Source organism: Lepidochelys kempii, chromosome 16 (assembly GCF_965140285.1).
Source record: "Lepidochelys kempii isolate rLepKem1 chromosome 16, rLepKem1.hap1, whole genome shotgun sequence".
NCBI lineage: Eukaryota > Metazoa > Chordata > Testudines > Cheloniidae > Lepidochelys > Lepidochelys kempii.
Window position 1 is genome coordinate 29,137,321 of NC_136395.1, and position 16,088 is coordinate 29,153,408.

A 16,088-nucleotide genomic window follows, 5' to 3' on the forward strand; every position below is an offset into this window, starting at 1 on the left:
GACTGCCCTCAGTTTTCCATAATCTTTCATCTTATTATGAAGAAACAGTTATTAGCTGATTCTAGTTCTTTGTAAATCGGTTAAGATCTATTGTGTTGCTCCTTTATGAGTTAACCTGTACTACTGTAATTTTTTAACTAGGCCATATGGAGAAAAGAATTGAACTATACTAGGACTTGATTTTTTTTATACATACACTTTTACTTAGCTTTCAGTGAATGGTAGGGGTGTGTGTGATGTTGTACTCCATATGCTTTATGAAAATATGCTTATGAATGTGAATATGATGTAACTGGAATATGCTTTATGCAAAAGGTCTCTTGTAAAGTATCATTACAAAGCTTATAATCTACTGAGTGTGTTCATCCTATTTGTTTGCATATGTTATTTCTATGTCTTGAGTTAGGAGAATAAGATATAAACTTGTTTACATCAGTAATACATATTAAGTGGAAGCCATTAAGGGTGCTTCAGAATCAATGAACTGTAAATGGCTCTGTTTACTTGCAGACCTACCTGTGGGCCAGCCCAGGAAGAATGGAGGCTGGGGTCTCACAGGCCATGTGATCATGTCACCTAATACTGGAATCCATCTTAATCCTTGTACTTTTCCATTCAGAAGGAGGGGTGGGGCCAAGCACAAAGGACTCCTGCCTTGTGCAAAACTATAAAAAGGGGGTGGAGCAGAACAAAGAGGCTGCCAGTCATGGAGATATTACCTGTAATCAGTTTCTTAATGTACTAGGCTTAGACTTGTGTTTTTGCTTGGTGATTTACTTTTTTCTATTACTTGAAATCACTTAAATCCTACTTTTTATACTTAATAAAAGCACTTTTGTTTATTAATGAACCCAGAGTAAGTGATTAATACCTGGGGGAGCAAACCTCTCCCATGCATATCTCTCTATCAGTGTTACAGAGGGCAGACAATTTATACGTTTACCCTGTATAAGCTTTATACAGAGTAAAACAGATTTATTTGGGGGTTGGATCCCATTGGGAACTGCGTATCTGGAGATAGATAACCTGCTGAGTTGTTTTCAGTTAAAGCCTGCAGCTTTGGGGGCATAGCCCAGACCCCGGGTCTTTGTTGCAGCAGGCTAGCATGTCTGGCTCAACAAGGCTAGGTTCTAGAGTCCCAAGTTGGCAGGGAAAAAGGACTTAAAGGTAAGTTTAGCACATCAGGTGACAGTCCCAAGGTGATCTCTGTGACAAAACCTGTCATGGGGGGAGGAAAAAAAAATCAGACACCCTCCCACTGACTTGTTTACTAATGTGTTCATTCATGCTTTATTAATAGTGATAGTGGTTTCGTATGCTAAGATACCAAAAGCCAAATCTGTTCCCCATGCAGAAGGGCCCTCCTTACTGAGGAAACTTCTGGCAACATTGGTAGGTAGTGGGGACTCCGTGCTGTCTACCACTTAGGGTGGTAGACAGGTTATTTTTCATGTCTATAAATAACTTTTACTCAAATGAAACTTTAGGTTGCAGTCTCACAATCTGATCTGCCCAAGCAAAACTTTCCATCCATTCAGTTCCTTATCAGTGAGCTTTTGTGGAGTTGCAGAAATCTGTCTTCACAGAACAGACTGCAGTATTGGACCATTAGAGAAGGGGTTTTACTCATACAGGATTTCCCTGTAGCATTTAGGTTTTCATTCAGCAATTTATAATTTGACTTTTATATTACACTTTTGGGTTCCCACTGTAAATGACTGAATTAACTACTTGATACTTATTGTCTCTTTGCTGGCTGATCTCTTCAAAATGATTCTAAATCAGTGTTTTACATATATTCCATCAAAATAAACATTATCCAAGTAATCATCCACAGCACAGATAAGCATTATTGTTTTGTTTGTACTGCTCTTCGCTAGGTCCCCATTGTGAGTTTCTGTGGGGACAACTTCTTCATCCTCAGCTCATGGTGCTGCACCACTAATTAGCTAAACCCTTGTAGGCCCACATAGCGTATGAAGGAAGGGGAGGGCGCAGGGCAAGGGACGGATAGAAACTGGTGCAATAATAAGCAACTCCCTTGTATTTTGGTGGTTCTTGAGCAGCGCCTAAAGTGAATGGTAGCAAGTTATCAATAGCCGTAATGTGCTTATTGAATAGTCATACAAAGGCCTCTATCAAACCAGCAGGGTATCCCTTTAGTTTGACTTGGGTTAGTTCTGATGGCTTAGCTGTTCTGTAAAGCACTAACTAATTATATTGCGGTATCACGCTAACGCCCTCTCTATTTATCCAAGTACTAAGTGAGTCAAGTATCCGTCAGTGGGGCTGTGCTAGTGCATGAAGAATCTATAGTCAGTCGCTCAACTAAATTCAAGATAACTTTATGCAGTGTACCTGTTCAAGGGTTAAGAGATTGGTCCTACTCTTACACTGGCCTTAACACTCACTTAGCACAGCACATTAATGTAATTCTTTTGTAATTCACCATCCCATTCTAGTTGAGTGCTTTCTTCTTGGTTGGGAAAAAGGTAGGATACACTACAGACCCATTTTGTCTTCCAAAATGTCATATGACACCATGACTAAGCGGAAACAAATTATGGGTGAATTGTCATTTTAATTAGCTGTGGTGATTAGCTGACCACGTGTTTCAGTCACAAGCATGTAAAGTGTCCCCAAAAAAGAACTGAACATCACTCCTCACTACATCTGCAATCGAGTTGTGTATTTTAACCAGTCTCAACAAAAAGAAATTACCATTGTAAAGGGGTGAATGGGTTAGGACTCTGGTTTTAAACACCTGGGATCAAGTCTCTTTTTCTGTGACTTCCCAAGTCAATTAGCTCCAGATCCTCACAGATATGTAGGTATGTAACCCTGATTGAAATCAATGGGAGTGAGGTGTTTAAACACCTTTGAGGCTCTGGTCCTCCCTTCCCCATTTGCAAAAAAGGAATTACTGTACTGTCCTACCAAACAGGTGATGTGAGGATATGTACATTGAAATGCTGATCGGAGCCATGTAAGTGTGTTAGGTAAAAGACAGAGTCATTAATCTTCAAGCAGTCTTATATTTAGAAGTGGTGTAAAAATAGACATGGAGGGGAAATTTCATTTTCAAAATGTAGAAATGCAGTTCTAAAGCATAGGAGTCAGGTAATGATGGATACAGCTTTTAAATATAAAAGTCAGATTCAGCATAATATTTGAATACCTACTATTAAAAAATATTTACTAAAAATCTTCTCCCCCTACATTAGTGAGGCCTAGTAAAACTGGTCAGAGAAGAGTACAATGGATTATTTTAGTTCTATTCTTTCATGATTAGAACTCCTGAACTCTTATGAAAACGGGTATATTCATAATGTCACAATTTTCATCCTCAAATCCAGATTTAACAGGTACTTCTGTACTCATTAGCACACTATTATTATGTTGGATGGTGGACAGCCCTTCGATGTCATTTGACATACAATGTATGAGCCTAAAGCCTGCTGCCTAGGTGTTAAACAAGTTCCCTTCCCTTAATGTTTTCCCTAAATGTATGGATTAAACTGTGCTCTGACAATCAAATTCTAGAAAACAGTTATGCAATGTTAATAAAGCCATACTGGGTGAACTGTTGGAGAATTTTGTGCAAAAATATTCCATGTTTCAGTCCCTGAGGAAAGACCAACACATGGTCCAAAATATTTATTCAATAACTGTGCAATGGCACATTAAACTAGCAGGTTGGCTTTACTGTATACTCTGTGCAGGAAAAGTCTGTTTATTTCTGTGCCAACTTTACTCAAGCCGTAAACCGTAAAAAACACTAGCCCACAAATTCTCCATGTTCACATCCTGCAGTTATTTATGCTGCTTATCTCTAAGAATTTGCCCCAGTCTGGCTAACGGAAGGGAATATCACATGAACACAGGCCCCTACTTAAAACGAAACAAGCTATTGCTGTCATCAAGAAATATTCTGATAGTAGTGAAAGGACTTTACTGCTTCCTTGACTTCAGGTTGCTAAGAGTTTAAAGCTACAATAAGGAGAAACCAAGTTCCTGAAGAGGCTGACAGTTGAGGAAATCATGCCGTTCTACACTGAGTATTCTGTGTACTGGTGCAGTTTTAGCACTGTGATTAGCACTTGATGTTACATGTATAAGATAGTAGCTTCACCTTCTGTTTCAGCAAAAGATATAGGACAGAAGTCTTTCAGATCAAACACCACTTCATTTTAGACTTAAATGATAGATCTGAGTGATTTAAACTTTTATAATCTATACTTTGTCAAGAAAACCCAAATATGTATGCTTAAATATGAGTACAGATTAAATTAATTGGCAAATATTGTTAGCATGCTGTGTTGTATTATGTCAAAACAAGCCCATCTCTCCCAAATGCCCTAGAAAACAAAAAATAAGTGATTGTGCATTGCATGATGATACCATTAGGTGTGCAACTTTGGTTCATGCAAAGTCTTCTTTCATGGACACACTGCTTCAAGTCCCAGACTCATGAATGTCCTGCCACATCTTCAGCCATGTTCTTTCCACAATACCAAATGAATACTGTGGTCTGGCATACTGGTGGCAAAAACCAGGCCCATGTCATTTTGGCCATCTAGTCCATTTAGCCAAGACATTTCACCAGCCAAAAAGCTCGAACCTCTCTTTGACTTTCTATATTCTGGCAGTGGCCAGCGGCTAATCAGTTTTTCTGTCCTCAAGTCCATTATATACAGATATTTGTTATCAAATAATAGGGCAAATATATCTCCAAAGCCCAGCAAGGACAAGTTTGCAAAATCAGGAGGTTTGATGACCCTGAAAGATAAGACAGTGTTTAAATCAGAATTGGTATCACTGTATATTATGAAACTTCATCCCCTATATGCATCTATAGAGAGAGGAAATTGGAGTCTAAGGCCAGAATGATCTAAGGAAGAAGTAGTTAGTTTCCCTAAAGAGCTGTCAATATGCCTTAATCCAGGCCTGCTCTAGGTTCATTCCTTCTTATTTGAACATGTCCCACAAAGATATATTTGAAGCCAGATTAGGAGGTGAAACTACCCAAGGCAGGTAACAAAGGCAAAACTGTGCTTTTCTTTTGGGTTAGAGACACAGCTGGCTGAATGAGCTAGGATCCTTCGAAAGAGGTCTGTCAGTATTTCCATAATAAATCCTATTCTTGGGAAATTATGATTTTGGATGCCAACGGTATTCTGGGACTGAGCATACAATTAAGAGTAACGCCAGAACAGAATTTAATCTTCTCTGACCCCCTCACCTGCAGTTTGCAGGACATCTGATTACGTCATTCCACTAAATTCTGAGATGTTTTATGATGCGTCTCAAGCCCAACAGTACCGCGAGAGGGATCGTCCTTACGCTTCCTTGACCCACCAAATGGCTCTGTAGTCTACCTTAGTGGTTTTGAACCAGATTGTTTTTTAAACCTCAACAGTAAAGCTTCACATGCAAAGTTAGTCTCAAACTGAAAGATGTACCTGAGAATGTCATAGCTGGCAAAGTCCCACTGGTACAATCCTAAAGCTGAACTGCACACTATGTATTTACCATCAAAGTGCAGTCTGGGCTGCAGTGAGATGCTGCGATCTTCAGATACGGACAGGGTTTTTAAGCATTTGCAGTTTATTTCTCTTCCAATAGGCCAAATCTGCAATTTAAAAAAAATCCTGTTTTTCATACTATAAAGCATCTCACGCTGTAAACTGCTACATGAACAGAGAGTGATTTCTTTGCACTTATTTATGTGGTAGTCATTCTGGGCTGCCAACAACTAGTGAATTTAGACAAATTATATTTCAGACGATTTCTGGAAGTGGAGTTCCTGACCACAGAAGGTATTTGGTTTTCAGGTTTTTCTTGCTTTCAGTCTACAGAAGAGTAGTAGTATTGACCGTGTGTGTCTTGACTCAAGCCTGAAGTGTTCCTCTGAAGAGACTTTTTTAGTTAATATTCAATCTCTTGCATACAGATTAAGTGAATGAGGAAAACAGAATAGTTTTAGCAACAACATGTTTCACCAAATCTTTTGCTAGTCCTCTTAACTATATTAACTTTCTCTACCCAATCAGAAGATTAATAAAGTCCCAATGAGCACACTTATGAGAAACATTGTGAAGCTCTAAACTATTTATTAAAATCAGAACTCCTCCTCCCAAACTATATGCCCCCCTACTGAAGAAGAGTTTGCAACAAGAATATACTTGGCAGAGACTGAAGGCCTTACTACAAACCCAGGGCTACCCACTTAATGCACACCCAGCCATCTGATATTCAGTCTTAAAAGAAAAGCATAGAACCACCACTGGCTTTCAAAGACCCATTTGTCTTCTATACAGTGCTTCACTGATAGGCTATGGGGAAAAATCCATGTACTCTTAAAAGCGCCAATGAATTTCCTAAATGCAAAAAGTACCATACTTCTCTGCACTGTGATACACATTTAAACAGACACAGTACATACCTTGATTTCATACTTATCTGCACTTAAAAGAATATAATCCCCAGGACTATGCATGAGAGATTTGACTTTACACTTCTGCAAAACCACCTGCAATTGAAGAAACAGTTAAATAAGTCTAAAGCTCACTAAACAGATTCCCAAGTTCATAAAATATTAAATTACCTATTCAAATCTAGGTAAAACTTGCTCTAGTTTATTGACAATTTGAGTAATGGAGGTTTAAATACTGATAATAGAGGTTTAAAAACATTGCAATTTTGCTATGACTGTGCCTTTGGGGCACAGGTTCTTTTAAGGAAGAATACTTTGTCATCAAAAAGAACCCAGAACAATTAAGACTTTGTGTTCCCACTGCTGACAACTCATTGTGATAGAAAATCCTTTCATGTTAAGCTTGATTCTAGAATCACCCTGACTAGCTAAGAACTAAGCATTCCAGCTTCCTCATTTGAGAAAACTTTGCTCACCTTCATTTTGACTGTACACTTTACAGACAAGCAGCACTTTTTTTCATTGTAATTATGCCTTTCAAAGTAGCTTGGCTTCAGTACAATCACACTCATTCCTGGAATAAAACATTGAACCCTAATCATTCCATTCACTTTGCTATAGGAACTACTTCATGTAAGTGGATTGAATGTTTTCACTGTAGCTTTTGTAAGTGCCTCTTCTATGAAATATAACTATAGCCGTGTTGGTCCCAGGATATTAGAGAGACTAGATAGGTGAGGTAATAAAACTTTAGTACCTTTCCCAGACCTGAAGAGCTCTGTGTGGCTTGAAAGCTTGTCTCCCTCACCAACAAAAGTGGGTCCAATAAAAGATATTACCTCACCCACCTTGTCTCTCTTCTGCCAAAGGGTTATTTTCTAACATTTTAACAACGATTTCCTTTGAATCAAAACTGACAATCCCTGCGTCAACCACTTATCTCTGGTTACTGACAGCCCACCCCCTGTACGGCTGCAAGTGAAGGAATACCACTTGAGGAGATATGGGATGTGTATAAAACACATGCACAGTATTATCTTGCAAAGCAAGATTTGACTACATCAATACAACCCTACCTTAGTGACCCATTCAGTGTGTCCAGTAAATGTATTCAGGCACATTCCTGTTGATAAGGCCCATACTTTCAAAGTGAAGTCTGCAGAACCACTGACCAGAACATCGAGTTCATCATTGTAGTCCACACTAAAAACTACAAGCAAGAAGGATTTTAAATGAGTAGCACCACTCTCTACATTTATCCTCATCTCATCTGAGATGAGGGTACCAGGCCAAGACTAATAACCTCAATCTTCAAAGGTTCTAATGGTTCAGATTGAATGGTTACTTTAAATACATGTATCTGTTATTTCCACCCCTTAAAGCTTAGATTCCCAAGGCTATTGGTTCTTCTCCATGAAATTAGAACAGTATCTCAATTAGCAGGGTTATTTTTTGACTGATGTATGAATTAAGTGTAGTGTAACCTAATTATTTAGGCCAGTCCCATTGTAGGTGTTCCAGAAGTAATTTTGTTTTAAATATCCTAGTTCTGAAAAGCCTTAGCCCATCAAAAAAAAAAAAAAAACTTACTACATTTAAAGCCTCAGCTGTTCTGGTAGGCAGCCTCCTGTCCTCGGTGCAAGATGAATTTCTAAGTGGTCATGTTTACATAGCAGGATTAGTAAATTCCAGATACCCTTCCAACTCAAAGGGGCAAACTGTGGGCCCACGAGACAGCCCAAATAACCAAGCTCTACATGAGGGAGACTTGGAAGAAGGTTGGAGAGAGGGAATTCTCCTTCCAGGGTGTGGAGCTGCAGCTGCTACTGCAGCCTGTTACACCTGCTGTGACCCCCTCCAGAGGAAGAGAGATGTGAAGAGTTACCAGGGATACAGGCAAGTTCAGATCCACCGGCCCTACCTCATTCCTCTACACAAATCCTCCCCCGGCTTGGGATGTAAGTGGCTCTGGCAAATTGTGCTCCATGTCACACTGAGCAGGCATCAAGTACTATACTACCAGAACTATACAACTTGTATTGTGTCCATGTCCATGCAGACCAGGGTGTCCCTAAGCCTAGGACTTACCCCAAAGAGCAGGCAGAGATAGTGTGCATATTTGTAGATATTTTTTGGTCAGGTTCCCCCTCAAAAGAGATGAGAAACTGATTCACAATATGAAATTCACAGCACAAGTAGCAGTGTCTGCTGTACAATGGTCCAATTCCAACCTCCGTTTCTAATTTGACAGGGATAAAGTCACAATTTGACTGGTTGACTTAAAAGTTGAATAAAAGCTCAACATACCTGCACCGGTATGCCCTCTGAAATGTTGGATCTTGGCCCCTGAGCTCCATTCCCAACAGGCTACTGTGTTATCAAAGGACCCAGTTACAAGCTTTTGCTCATCAAACTTCACTGTAGCACAAGTGTGTGTCTGGATACCATATATGCACTGCCCTGTGCTTACATCCCACAGCTTTGCAGACAGGTCATCTGAACCTATAGTTTAAGAACACGGTAGCTAGTTGCATTAAAGTGACAGTTAATTCCCAGACTTATACTGGGCTTTTCTCCATGTTTGTCTTAAATTAAGTATTTCCTCTCTACTCACGCAGTGTGAGACTTATTTAATGAGGAAAGTTCTAGTTTTCAGGGAATGATGAAGTCTCAACATTACACAAACACAACTGAAACAATTTCAACTTAATTGGTAGGTGCATGGCCTCCCAGTTTCCCACCTTCACTCCTTACAATTCCATCCCTCTTCCAACACCACCCCCAGCACAGCTATCATAAGTCAGATTAAACAAATGATATTGTTACAAAATAAATGGTAAAGCTCAAAGATGAGAAATCTTTAAGCATCATAATAGACTCCAAGGCTACTGGGCTTCCTACCTGTACAAAGAAGACCATCTTTATAGTAAAGTGCATATACTCTGGCACTGTGTCCAATTAATGAGGATGTCTCAAAGGCTTCATGGTCCCTCAGTTGCTTCATTCTTAAAATAGCCTTCAAGTAAACCTTCTTCCAATGCAGAGGATCCTGAACAGAATCATCTATCTGCCAACCCAAGTTCTTACAAGCAGTTTGCCACACCTCTGTGCAGGCACTTATAACCTTATTCCACTGCTTTGACACGAGGCAACATGTGAGTAAGGTCTGAGGATCAAGCCATTTTAACAAATAAAAACTGAGTTCCAGAGGAAGGAGTTTGAGGAAGTCCCGCTTAAGGAGAATCTCTAGGTTATTGGAGAGGTGCCTGAGCTGGACTGCTCCACTCAAACTAATCAGGTGATCCAGAGTTTCATTTTTCTGCAAGTCCGTCAGAGAAAAAAATGTAACAGAAATGTTATCAAGCCATGCTTCAAAGTCCTTTTTCTCCATAAGGTTATGAAAAATTTACCTGTGGTACATCAAAATATTGTGTTAGTTCTGTTCAAAAAGATAATGTAAACATTTCTCATCTTTAATCATTGATTTATCAGCATTCTCAACCTCATATGTTGATAATGTAAGTCAGTGTACAAAAAAGTACTTTCATGCATTCAATAGATAAATATACAGCATTTACAAAGCAGATTAAATGGTCTTAGGAAATGTATTTGGCCATAGTGTTTCTCTTCAAGATGTTTTTGATTCATTTTAATAAGCTGCTGTCACAGGTCCCTGGAATGAAAGGGCTTACAAATGCCAAACCCACCTGGGGCTGTTGCATCAATACAGTGGGAAACAGGGTGGCGGATATATAGAGATCCAGTCTGAAGGTAGTTGAAGAGCGTGGTTCTACTCACTCTTCAGAGAGGTGAAGGAGGCGAGGCCTATACTCAAGAGGGACTAAGACGGATCTAAAGCATGTGCCCCCTAAAGCATGTGCTTTGGATCCGTCTTAGTCCCTCTTGAGTATAGGCCTCGCTACCTTCACCTCTCTGAAGAGTGAGTAGAACCACGCTCTTCAACTACCTTCAGACTGGATCTCTATATATCCGCCACCCTGTTTCCCACTGTATTGATGCAACAGCCCCAGGTGGGTTTGGCATTTGTAAGCCCTTTCATTCCAGGGACCTGTGACAGCAGCTTATTAAAATGAATCAAAAACATCTTATTCGAAACACATTCATGCAAAGGTACAAAGCACACAGACCAAAGAGTAAAACCAGTAAATATCTAGATGTATATTTTCCCTTGCCTAACCCATAATCCTTCCTTGCCAACTTTGGTATAATTTATCTAGCTCAGTTAGCTCCATCTCTGAGTTGGTAGAAGCAGACAGTTCTGTTGCAGTTTGTATCTCTCCTATGCCTGTCAGCTCCCACTGATGCCCCCTGGCAAATCACTCAATCAACTCCCTGTTCTTGGCTTGGTGTCCCACAATGGTTTAGTATCCTCTTTTGATCCTAGGTTTAGCACTGGGAAGAGCAAGCCATTCTAGCTTGGATGGAGCCCGGTAAGTAGCTTCTTCCCAATTAATGGCTCAGCCACTGTTATATTAACCCCTTTTGAAGCAAGTTTCCCCCTTACAGCTTCCTCTGATTTAACTCTATGCTTTCAGGCAGGCTAATATCACACCAAAAGTGAGGTACATAAGACTTTATGCACAGCCTCCATAAGATATAGATTCATATTGGTATAATCAAATAAGCCACACTTCAATCTGTGGTCACTAAAAATCACCATGAGTTATTTATTCTTCCAAAGAGTCTCTCATTAGCCACTTACACTGGTTAATCTATTAGACAGCTAGTTGAACCTAGTCTTTAGAAATCAAAATCCAAGGTACTGAAAAGGCATTAATTTAAGATTGTAAGAGTCTATAATAAATTTGTCTCCAATAGCAAAATACATTAAAGTAAGGTATGTGTCCTAAAAGCATTGCAAGGAGGAAAGGTAATGAACAGTTGTGAAAACTTATGAAGACACTATATGGAATGGTCTAGATAATACTAAAATCTGTTCTGGTTTCTGACTAGTAAATCTAATGATTTTGAGTGGAACAAAAAGCTTAAAATCCAGTTGACCTACCTATCTCCTGAGTATGCAAATGTTGCAGAAATCGTTCTGAGTTTTCCAGTATTTGTTTCATTACTGATTTTGGTCAAGCAACTCAGTCTATTGCTTTTAGTCACAGTGGTAAAATGTGTTAACTGTATAGTTCACCAAATACAGAACAGACCCCCAATAATCAGATGCTGTCTGACCACTTTTTTCTGTCAAAACTTCAGGCAACTTCTTGCAAGCCCTGCTAAGACCTGAACTATATAAAATCGTGCCCTTTGTTAAAGGACAAATGTAGTACCAGTTGTGAAAATGCAGCACCAGTTGTGGACATGCTGGCAGGCTAGAACCTGGCTTTCACGGATTTCAAGGCCAGAAGGGACCATTGTGATCCTATACCTGGTTACTGTGTAAGGTGGGGAGGGGAAGTGTAGCCACTTGCCAGCTACGCTGTTCGCTGCAGAATGTCGGGCGCTTCTCTAGGCTCTGGCTGGGGGCCCAGGAATACTCACCTTAGGTAGGTGTCAGGCACAGGGCGTCTCTCAGCAGGCACCAGCCATTGCTCGCTTGGCTCCCTGGAGCCCAACAGGAGCTGGGATTCCTCTGCAGCCATTTCTCCTGCAGCAGCAAAACAGAGATTCAGTCACTGCCTCGCCACGACCCCAGCCTAGCCGCTGCACCGCAGGATCCCGCCCCGCGCGCTCGCCGAGCCCTTGGCACCCACATCTCGATCCCTCCCCGCGGAGGTCACTGGGGCCTTGGGAGGAGGCGGCCGGGGTCCTGTCCCACCCCACTGTCCTGTCCCCAGGGGTCGAACCTGCCGCCACTAGATCCCACCGCAAGCTCAGCCTCTACCCGAGCAGCTTCCGGCGCGCAGCCCGCACGTCATTGTCTTGCGCCCCGGCCTATCGCTATTTCCGTTCTCCCGGCCCCCTAGGGGGAAAGGATCGTGAGAGAAGGCGGCGGGGTTGTGGCGAGCCGCTGTCGAGCGAGCAGGTAGAGGCTCTGCCCAGAGCCATCCCTTCAGCACAGCGCGGCCGGCTGGCCGGCCCGCCCGCCCGGGGAGTCAGAGCTAGGCCCATAGCGCTCGCTAGTCCTCCACGCCTAGAAAATCCCCGGAAACGCTTCGCGGAGGACTGGACAAAACGGACCGCCGGTCCCTCCGTCTCTTCCCTCGGCACCTGAAGCCGGGACTTTGAGGCCCGGCGGGCGTTAGGTTCCGTGCGCGCGGTAGCTAGTTCCCGTCGGAGGGAGCGGAGGTCGGGGGCGCTCTGCGCACGGTCCTGCAGCTGCTGCCCCCTCCCTGGGTTGCGCATACGGGGAGCGCGGGGCTGGCGCCCATCGCTGCAGAGCGACTAGGCCCTTCCAGCCCCTGTGGGTGGGGCGCCTATTGCTGCGTCCCGTAGACTCTCACCCGAGCTCTGGGGTGTCCCTCTCTTCCCTAGCCCCACAGAGAGGGGTTTGTAACCCTCCACACCTACAGTAGTCTAGTGATTCTTCTATTTTTGCTTGTCCCTTTATTTCCCTAGGCTGAGGCCAGGCTCACCCGACTGCCATTGCCAGGAGAGCGCTACTTTGGGGGTGTGTGTGTGTGTTTTTAAATACACAAATGGCTACAGAGGAATCCCAGCCCCTGTTGCACTCTCGGGAGCCTAGTGAGCAATGGCTGCTGCCTGCTGAGAGCTACCCTGTGCTGGATGCCTACCTGAGGTAAGACCCTTGCTTTTCTGAGCTGGAGACATTGGAGTTCCTGGCTGACTAGTAACAAAGTGTCAATGTATGGCTAAAAAGAGAAGGAGGACTTGTGGCACCTTACAGACTAATCAATTTATTTGAGCATAAGCTTTCATGAGCTACAGCTCACTTCATCAGATGTACTCTTTTTCTTTTTGCCAGTACAGATTAACACGGCTGCTCCTCTGAAACGTGGAATGTATGGCTGCCATCCCTACTCGATGTTTCCAGTGAAGTCTTTCCAGAGACTTCACTTGCTCCTTCCCATGTAGGGGCTCCAGCCTACATGCCATTTGGCTTTGAAATATTTGACCCTGCTCCAGACTAGACTCCATTCAGATTCTCTCTAGCTCTCATTTGATTTCTTTTTCCTACTTTTATTGAATTTGTCTATTAGTTAAAAGTGGTTTTGACATAGCTCTCACCGAACAAAATAAAAGGCCGCAAACGATGCAGTATAGTTTTATAATGTGGCATTCCTACAACTCTCCTGAGACATAGTGGCAAGCTCAGTGACTAATATGGAAGAATATCACAGTATGAGTTCTGGGCACAGCGGAGTAGAGTGCCTAATGGGCTGGTAGGAATAAGACTCAGTGAGGAAAGCTGGTTGACATCTGGCTGACTGAAAACGAAGCTAAGCAGGTAAGTTTTAAACAACACTTAGAAAGGAGTTAGATGTACATCTGGATGTCTTCTAAAAGATGTGCTCCAGCTCAACCAAAAGTGCTTCAGGCTAGAATCACTCTAGTGAAATTCTGTCACCTGTGTGATGCTGAAGATCAGATCATCATAATGGTCCTTTTTGGCCTTAAACTATGAACGAGGGCAGACTGCTCTAGTGAGCTGACGTGATAGTATGAAGGACCTAATATGAAGAAGGGGTCAGAGAAAATGCAGTTTCGGGGAAAAGAGCTTGCCAAGTTAAATGGGAGCACAAGCAATGGTGAAGACAAAGGCAAGTCTTGTAGTGGGTCACAGAGCAAGTGTAGGTCCTTCAAGACAAGGTTGATGTAATTATGTTTGTAACAGGATTCCTAACAGACTGTTTGACTTCCAAGAGCTGCTATAGCCAAAGAGAAGAGAGTAGGGTCTTGAAAGCAACAGAGTAAGGAGTAAAACCTGGAGGCAATATGGTCTGATGGATTGGGACTGGGACTTGAGAGACATGGGTTCTATTCCAGATTTGCCACTCTGACAATATGACCTCAGTGAAGTCATTTTGTCATGTTTACTCATCTTTTGAAAAGCATGTTGAGAAGTATGGATGGAAAGAGATCTTGATGTTCTAAATGTTCTGATTCTAGTTTAAAATAAAGATGGACTTTGTCCTGGTACAAAACTAAGTAGGAGTTAGAGGATGACTGAAAAAAATGTTTTAAAAAACATACATGCAGAAACTGAGAGTTGGCTTTGAGTGCTGGGAGATTTTTTTTTTTTTTTTTTTTGCTGTATCCAGACCCACTTTGAACTAGTAAATCTTTTAGTCTAACATCAAAATGGCTTAGAGCTGAGATCTGACTGCAGAAATATGTTTAGAGCAGAAGTGGAAAGTATCGAATTCTCGTGCATGCTTTTAATCTCATGTTAAACACAGGTTACTGTGAAATAGTAAAGATTAGGTTTTGACACACTTCTGAAAATAAAAGGATGTGTTAAATTTTGTGTGGTTGGGAAAGTGGTGGGTGGTTGTTTAATGTTACATAACAACTGATGCAGTTCCTGCAGCCATGTCAGCAGTTTCTGTGGAGAATCAGGTGACAGAAGTTGTGGCTATGGTTTGAAACTAAATATTTGTAATTCAAAAAACTTCCTGAGAAAGCTCTTCCATTTCTGTTACTAAATAAAATATCTTTGTTCTTAAGAAAAAAAGAGCTTTTTGTGTTTTTGTGCTTAAACTGGCTGAAATGTTTGATTCCAAATGAGTCAGTAACCCCCACTCCACACAAAAAGTGGCTAAATTGCCATTGCCTTTATTACTAATTTCATTGGCTTTGCCAATGCGGGAGGGTGTGTGTGTGAACATTTTCTAATTCTAGCTCTGAGAGAATTAAATGTCTGTAAACTCAAGTCCAAATCAGTATGTGTGCACATAGATGTACTGGTTCCCCTCAAAGTACTGATTTTATAGTGTGTCCACAATGATTATATTTGATTTTAGCTGTGATCCTAGGCTGTTTACTATGATTTATAGTTTGAAATACTGGCCCCTTTGAAGTCAGTGGAAAAACTCGCATTGACTTTAGTGGCACCAGGATTTCACCATTTCTTAAAATATGATTGAGTGATACTTCTTGAAAAGAGATGTTCCAGTTTATGTTCTGTTCAGCTTCTAACCTCACTTGCTACTACTTTGACAGCCTTCTCCACCTCTAACTCTCCCTAAGATGATACCAAAATAAGCAATTACATTGTGTGTTCTGGAACACTTAAATTACGTGGGTTTTTTTTTTAATGTATTTGGACATCTCCAGATTATTACCTGGACTGAGATTGTCTGATGGCTTGCACTGAGGATTCTGAAACATTGAACTGATCTATTTACATACTTGATTGACCAAATCACACAATTTGTAGATATAAAGCATATTATAAAACAGAATTTTCTTTGGCTTTTGCAGTATTGTGAGAACCAACAATTGTATACACATGCAGAATTTCTGTTTGACTCATTACAGCAAAGTCCAGAACAGGAAGCTATATCTGGCCACCTTTGCTGCTGTTTTGGGACCCCTCAGCTTTGGATTTGTCCTAGGTTACAGTTCACCAGCTATTCCAGCTCTGAAGAAAATTAGTGACCCTAAATTAAGATTAGACACCAACGAAGCATCATGGTTTGGGGTAAGTCTCTACAAGATGCATTTTCATAGTGTGTGACTGATTTGGTAAGAAAAAATTCCTTACACGTTTTCAGTTGTG

The 16,088-nt window shown here is 41.4% G+C and overlaps 2 protein-coding genes across 16 annotated transcripts in view; one reads left to right on the forward strand and one right to left on the reverse strand.

Annotated features, from left to right (window-relative positions):
* SLC2A8 (solute carrier family 2 member 8) overlaps positions 1-16,088 on the forward strand; it is a 92,195-nt gene that overhangs the window by 57,479 nt on the left and 18,628 nt on the right. For 10 of the 13 annotated variants that reach the window (XM_078849181.1, XM_078849162.1, XM_078849160.1 and 7 more), the window contains 2 exons: positions 12,965-13,145; positions 15,848-16,010. In XM_078849181.1, the coding sequence (XP_078705307.1) occupies positions 13,045-13,145; positions 15,848-16,010 (264 nt within the window). In that variant the 5' untranslated portion in view covers positions 12,965-13,044. Of the gene's footprint in view, positions 1-10,841; positions 10,888-12,316; positions 12,432-12,964; positions 13,146-13,336; positions 13,438-15,847; positions 16,011-16,088 lie in introns of those variants that run through there. The other 3 variants (XM_073314508.2, XM_073314506.2, XM_073314509.2) reach the window with 3 other exon arrangements.
* Positions 3,022-12,565, reverse strand: FBXW2 (F-box and WD repeat domain containing 2). 3 transcript variants are annotated; one of them, XM_073314513.2, is made up of 8 exons: positions 12,253-12,563; positions 11,948-12,053; positions 9,338-9,846; positions 8,744-8,938; positions 7,513-7,646; positions 6,446-6,532; positions 5,463-5,632; positions 3,022-4,779 (listed from the first exon to the last, which is right to left on the reverse strand). In XM_073314513.2, the coding sequence occupies exons 3-8, from the start codon at positions 9,825-9,827 to the stop codon at positions 4,491-4,493; spliced, it is 1,365 nt and encodes a 454-aa protein (XP_073170614.1). In that variant the 5' UTR covers positions 9,828-9,846; positions 11,948-12,053; positions 12,253-12,563; the 3' UTR covers positions 3,022-4,490. The 3 variants fall into 3 exon arrangements, with proteins under 3 accessions (XP_073170614.1, XP_073170615.1, XP_073170616.1); XM_073314514.2 differs by having other exon boundaries at positions 12,160-12,563; XM_073314515.2 differs by having other exon boundaries at positions 4,602-4,779; positions 5,533-5,632; positions 11,948-12,565.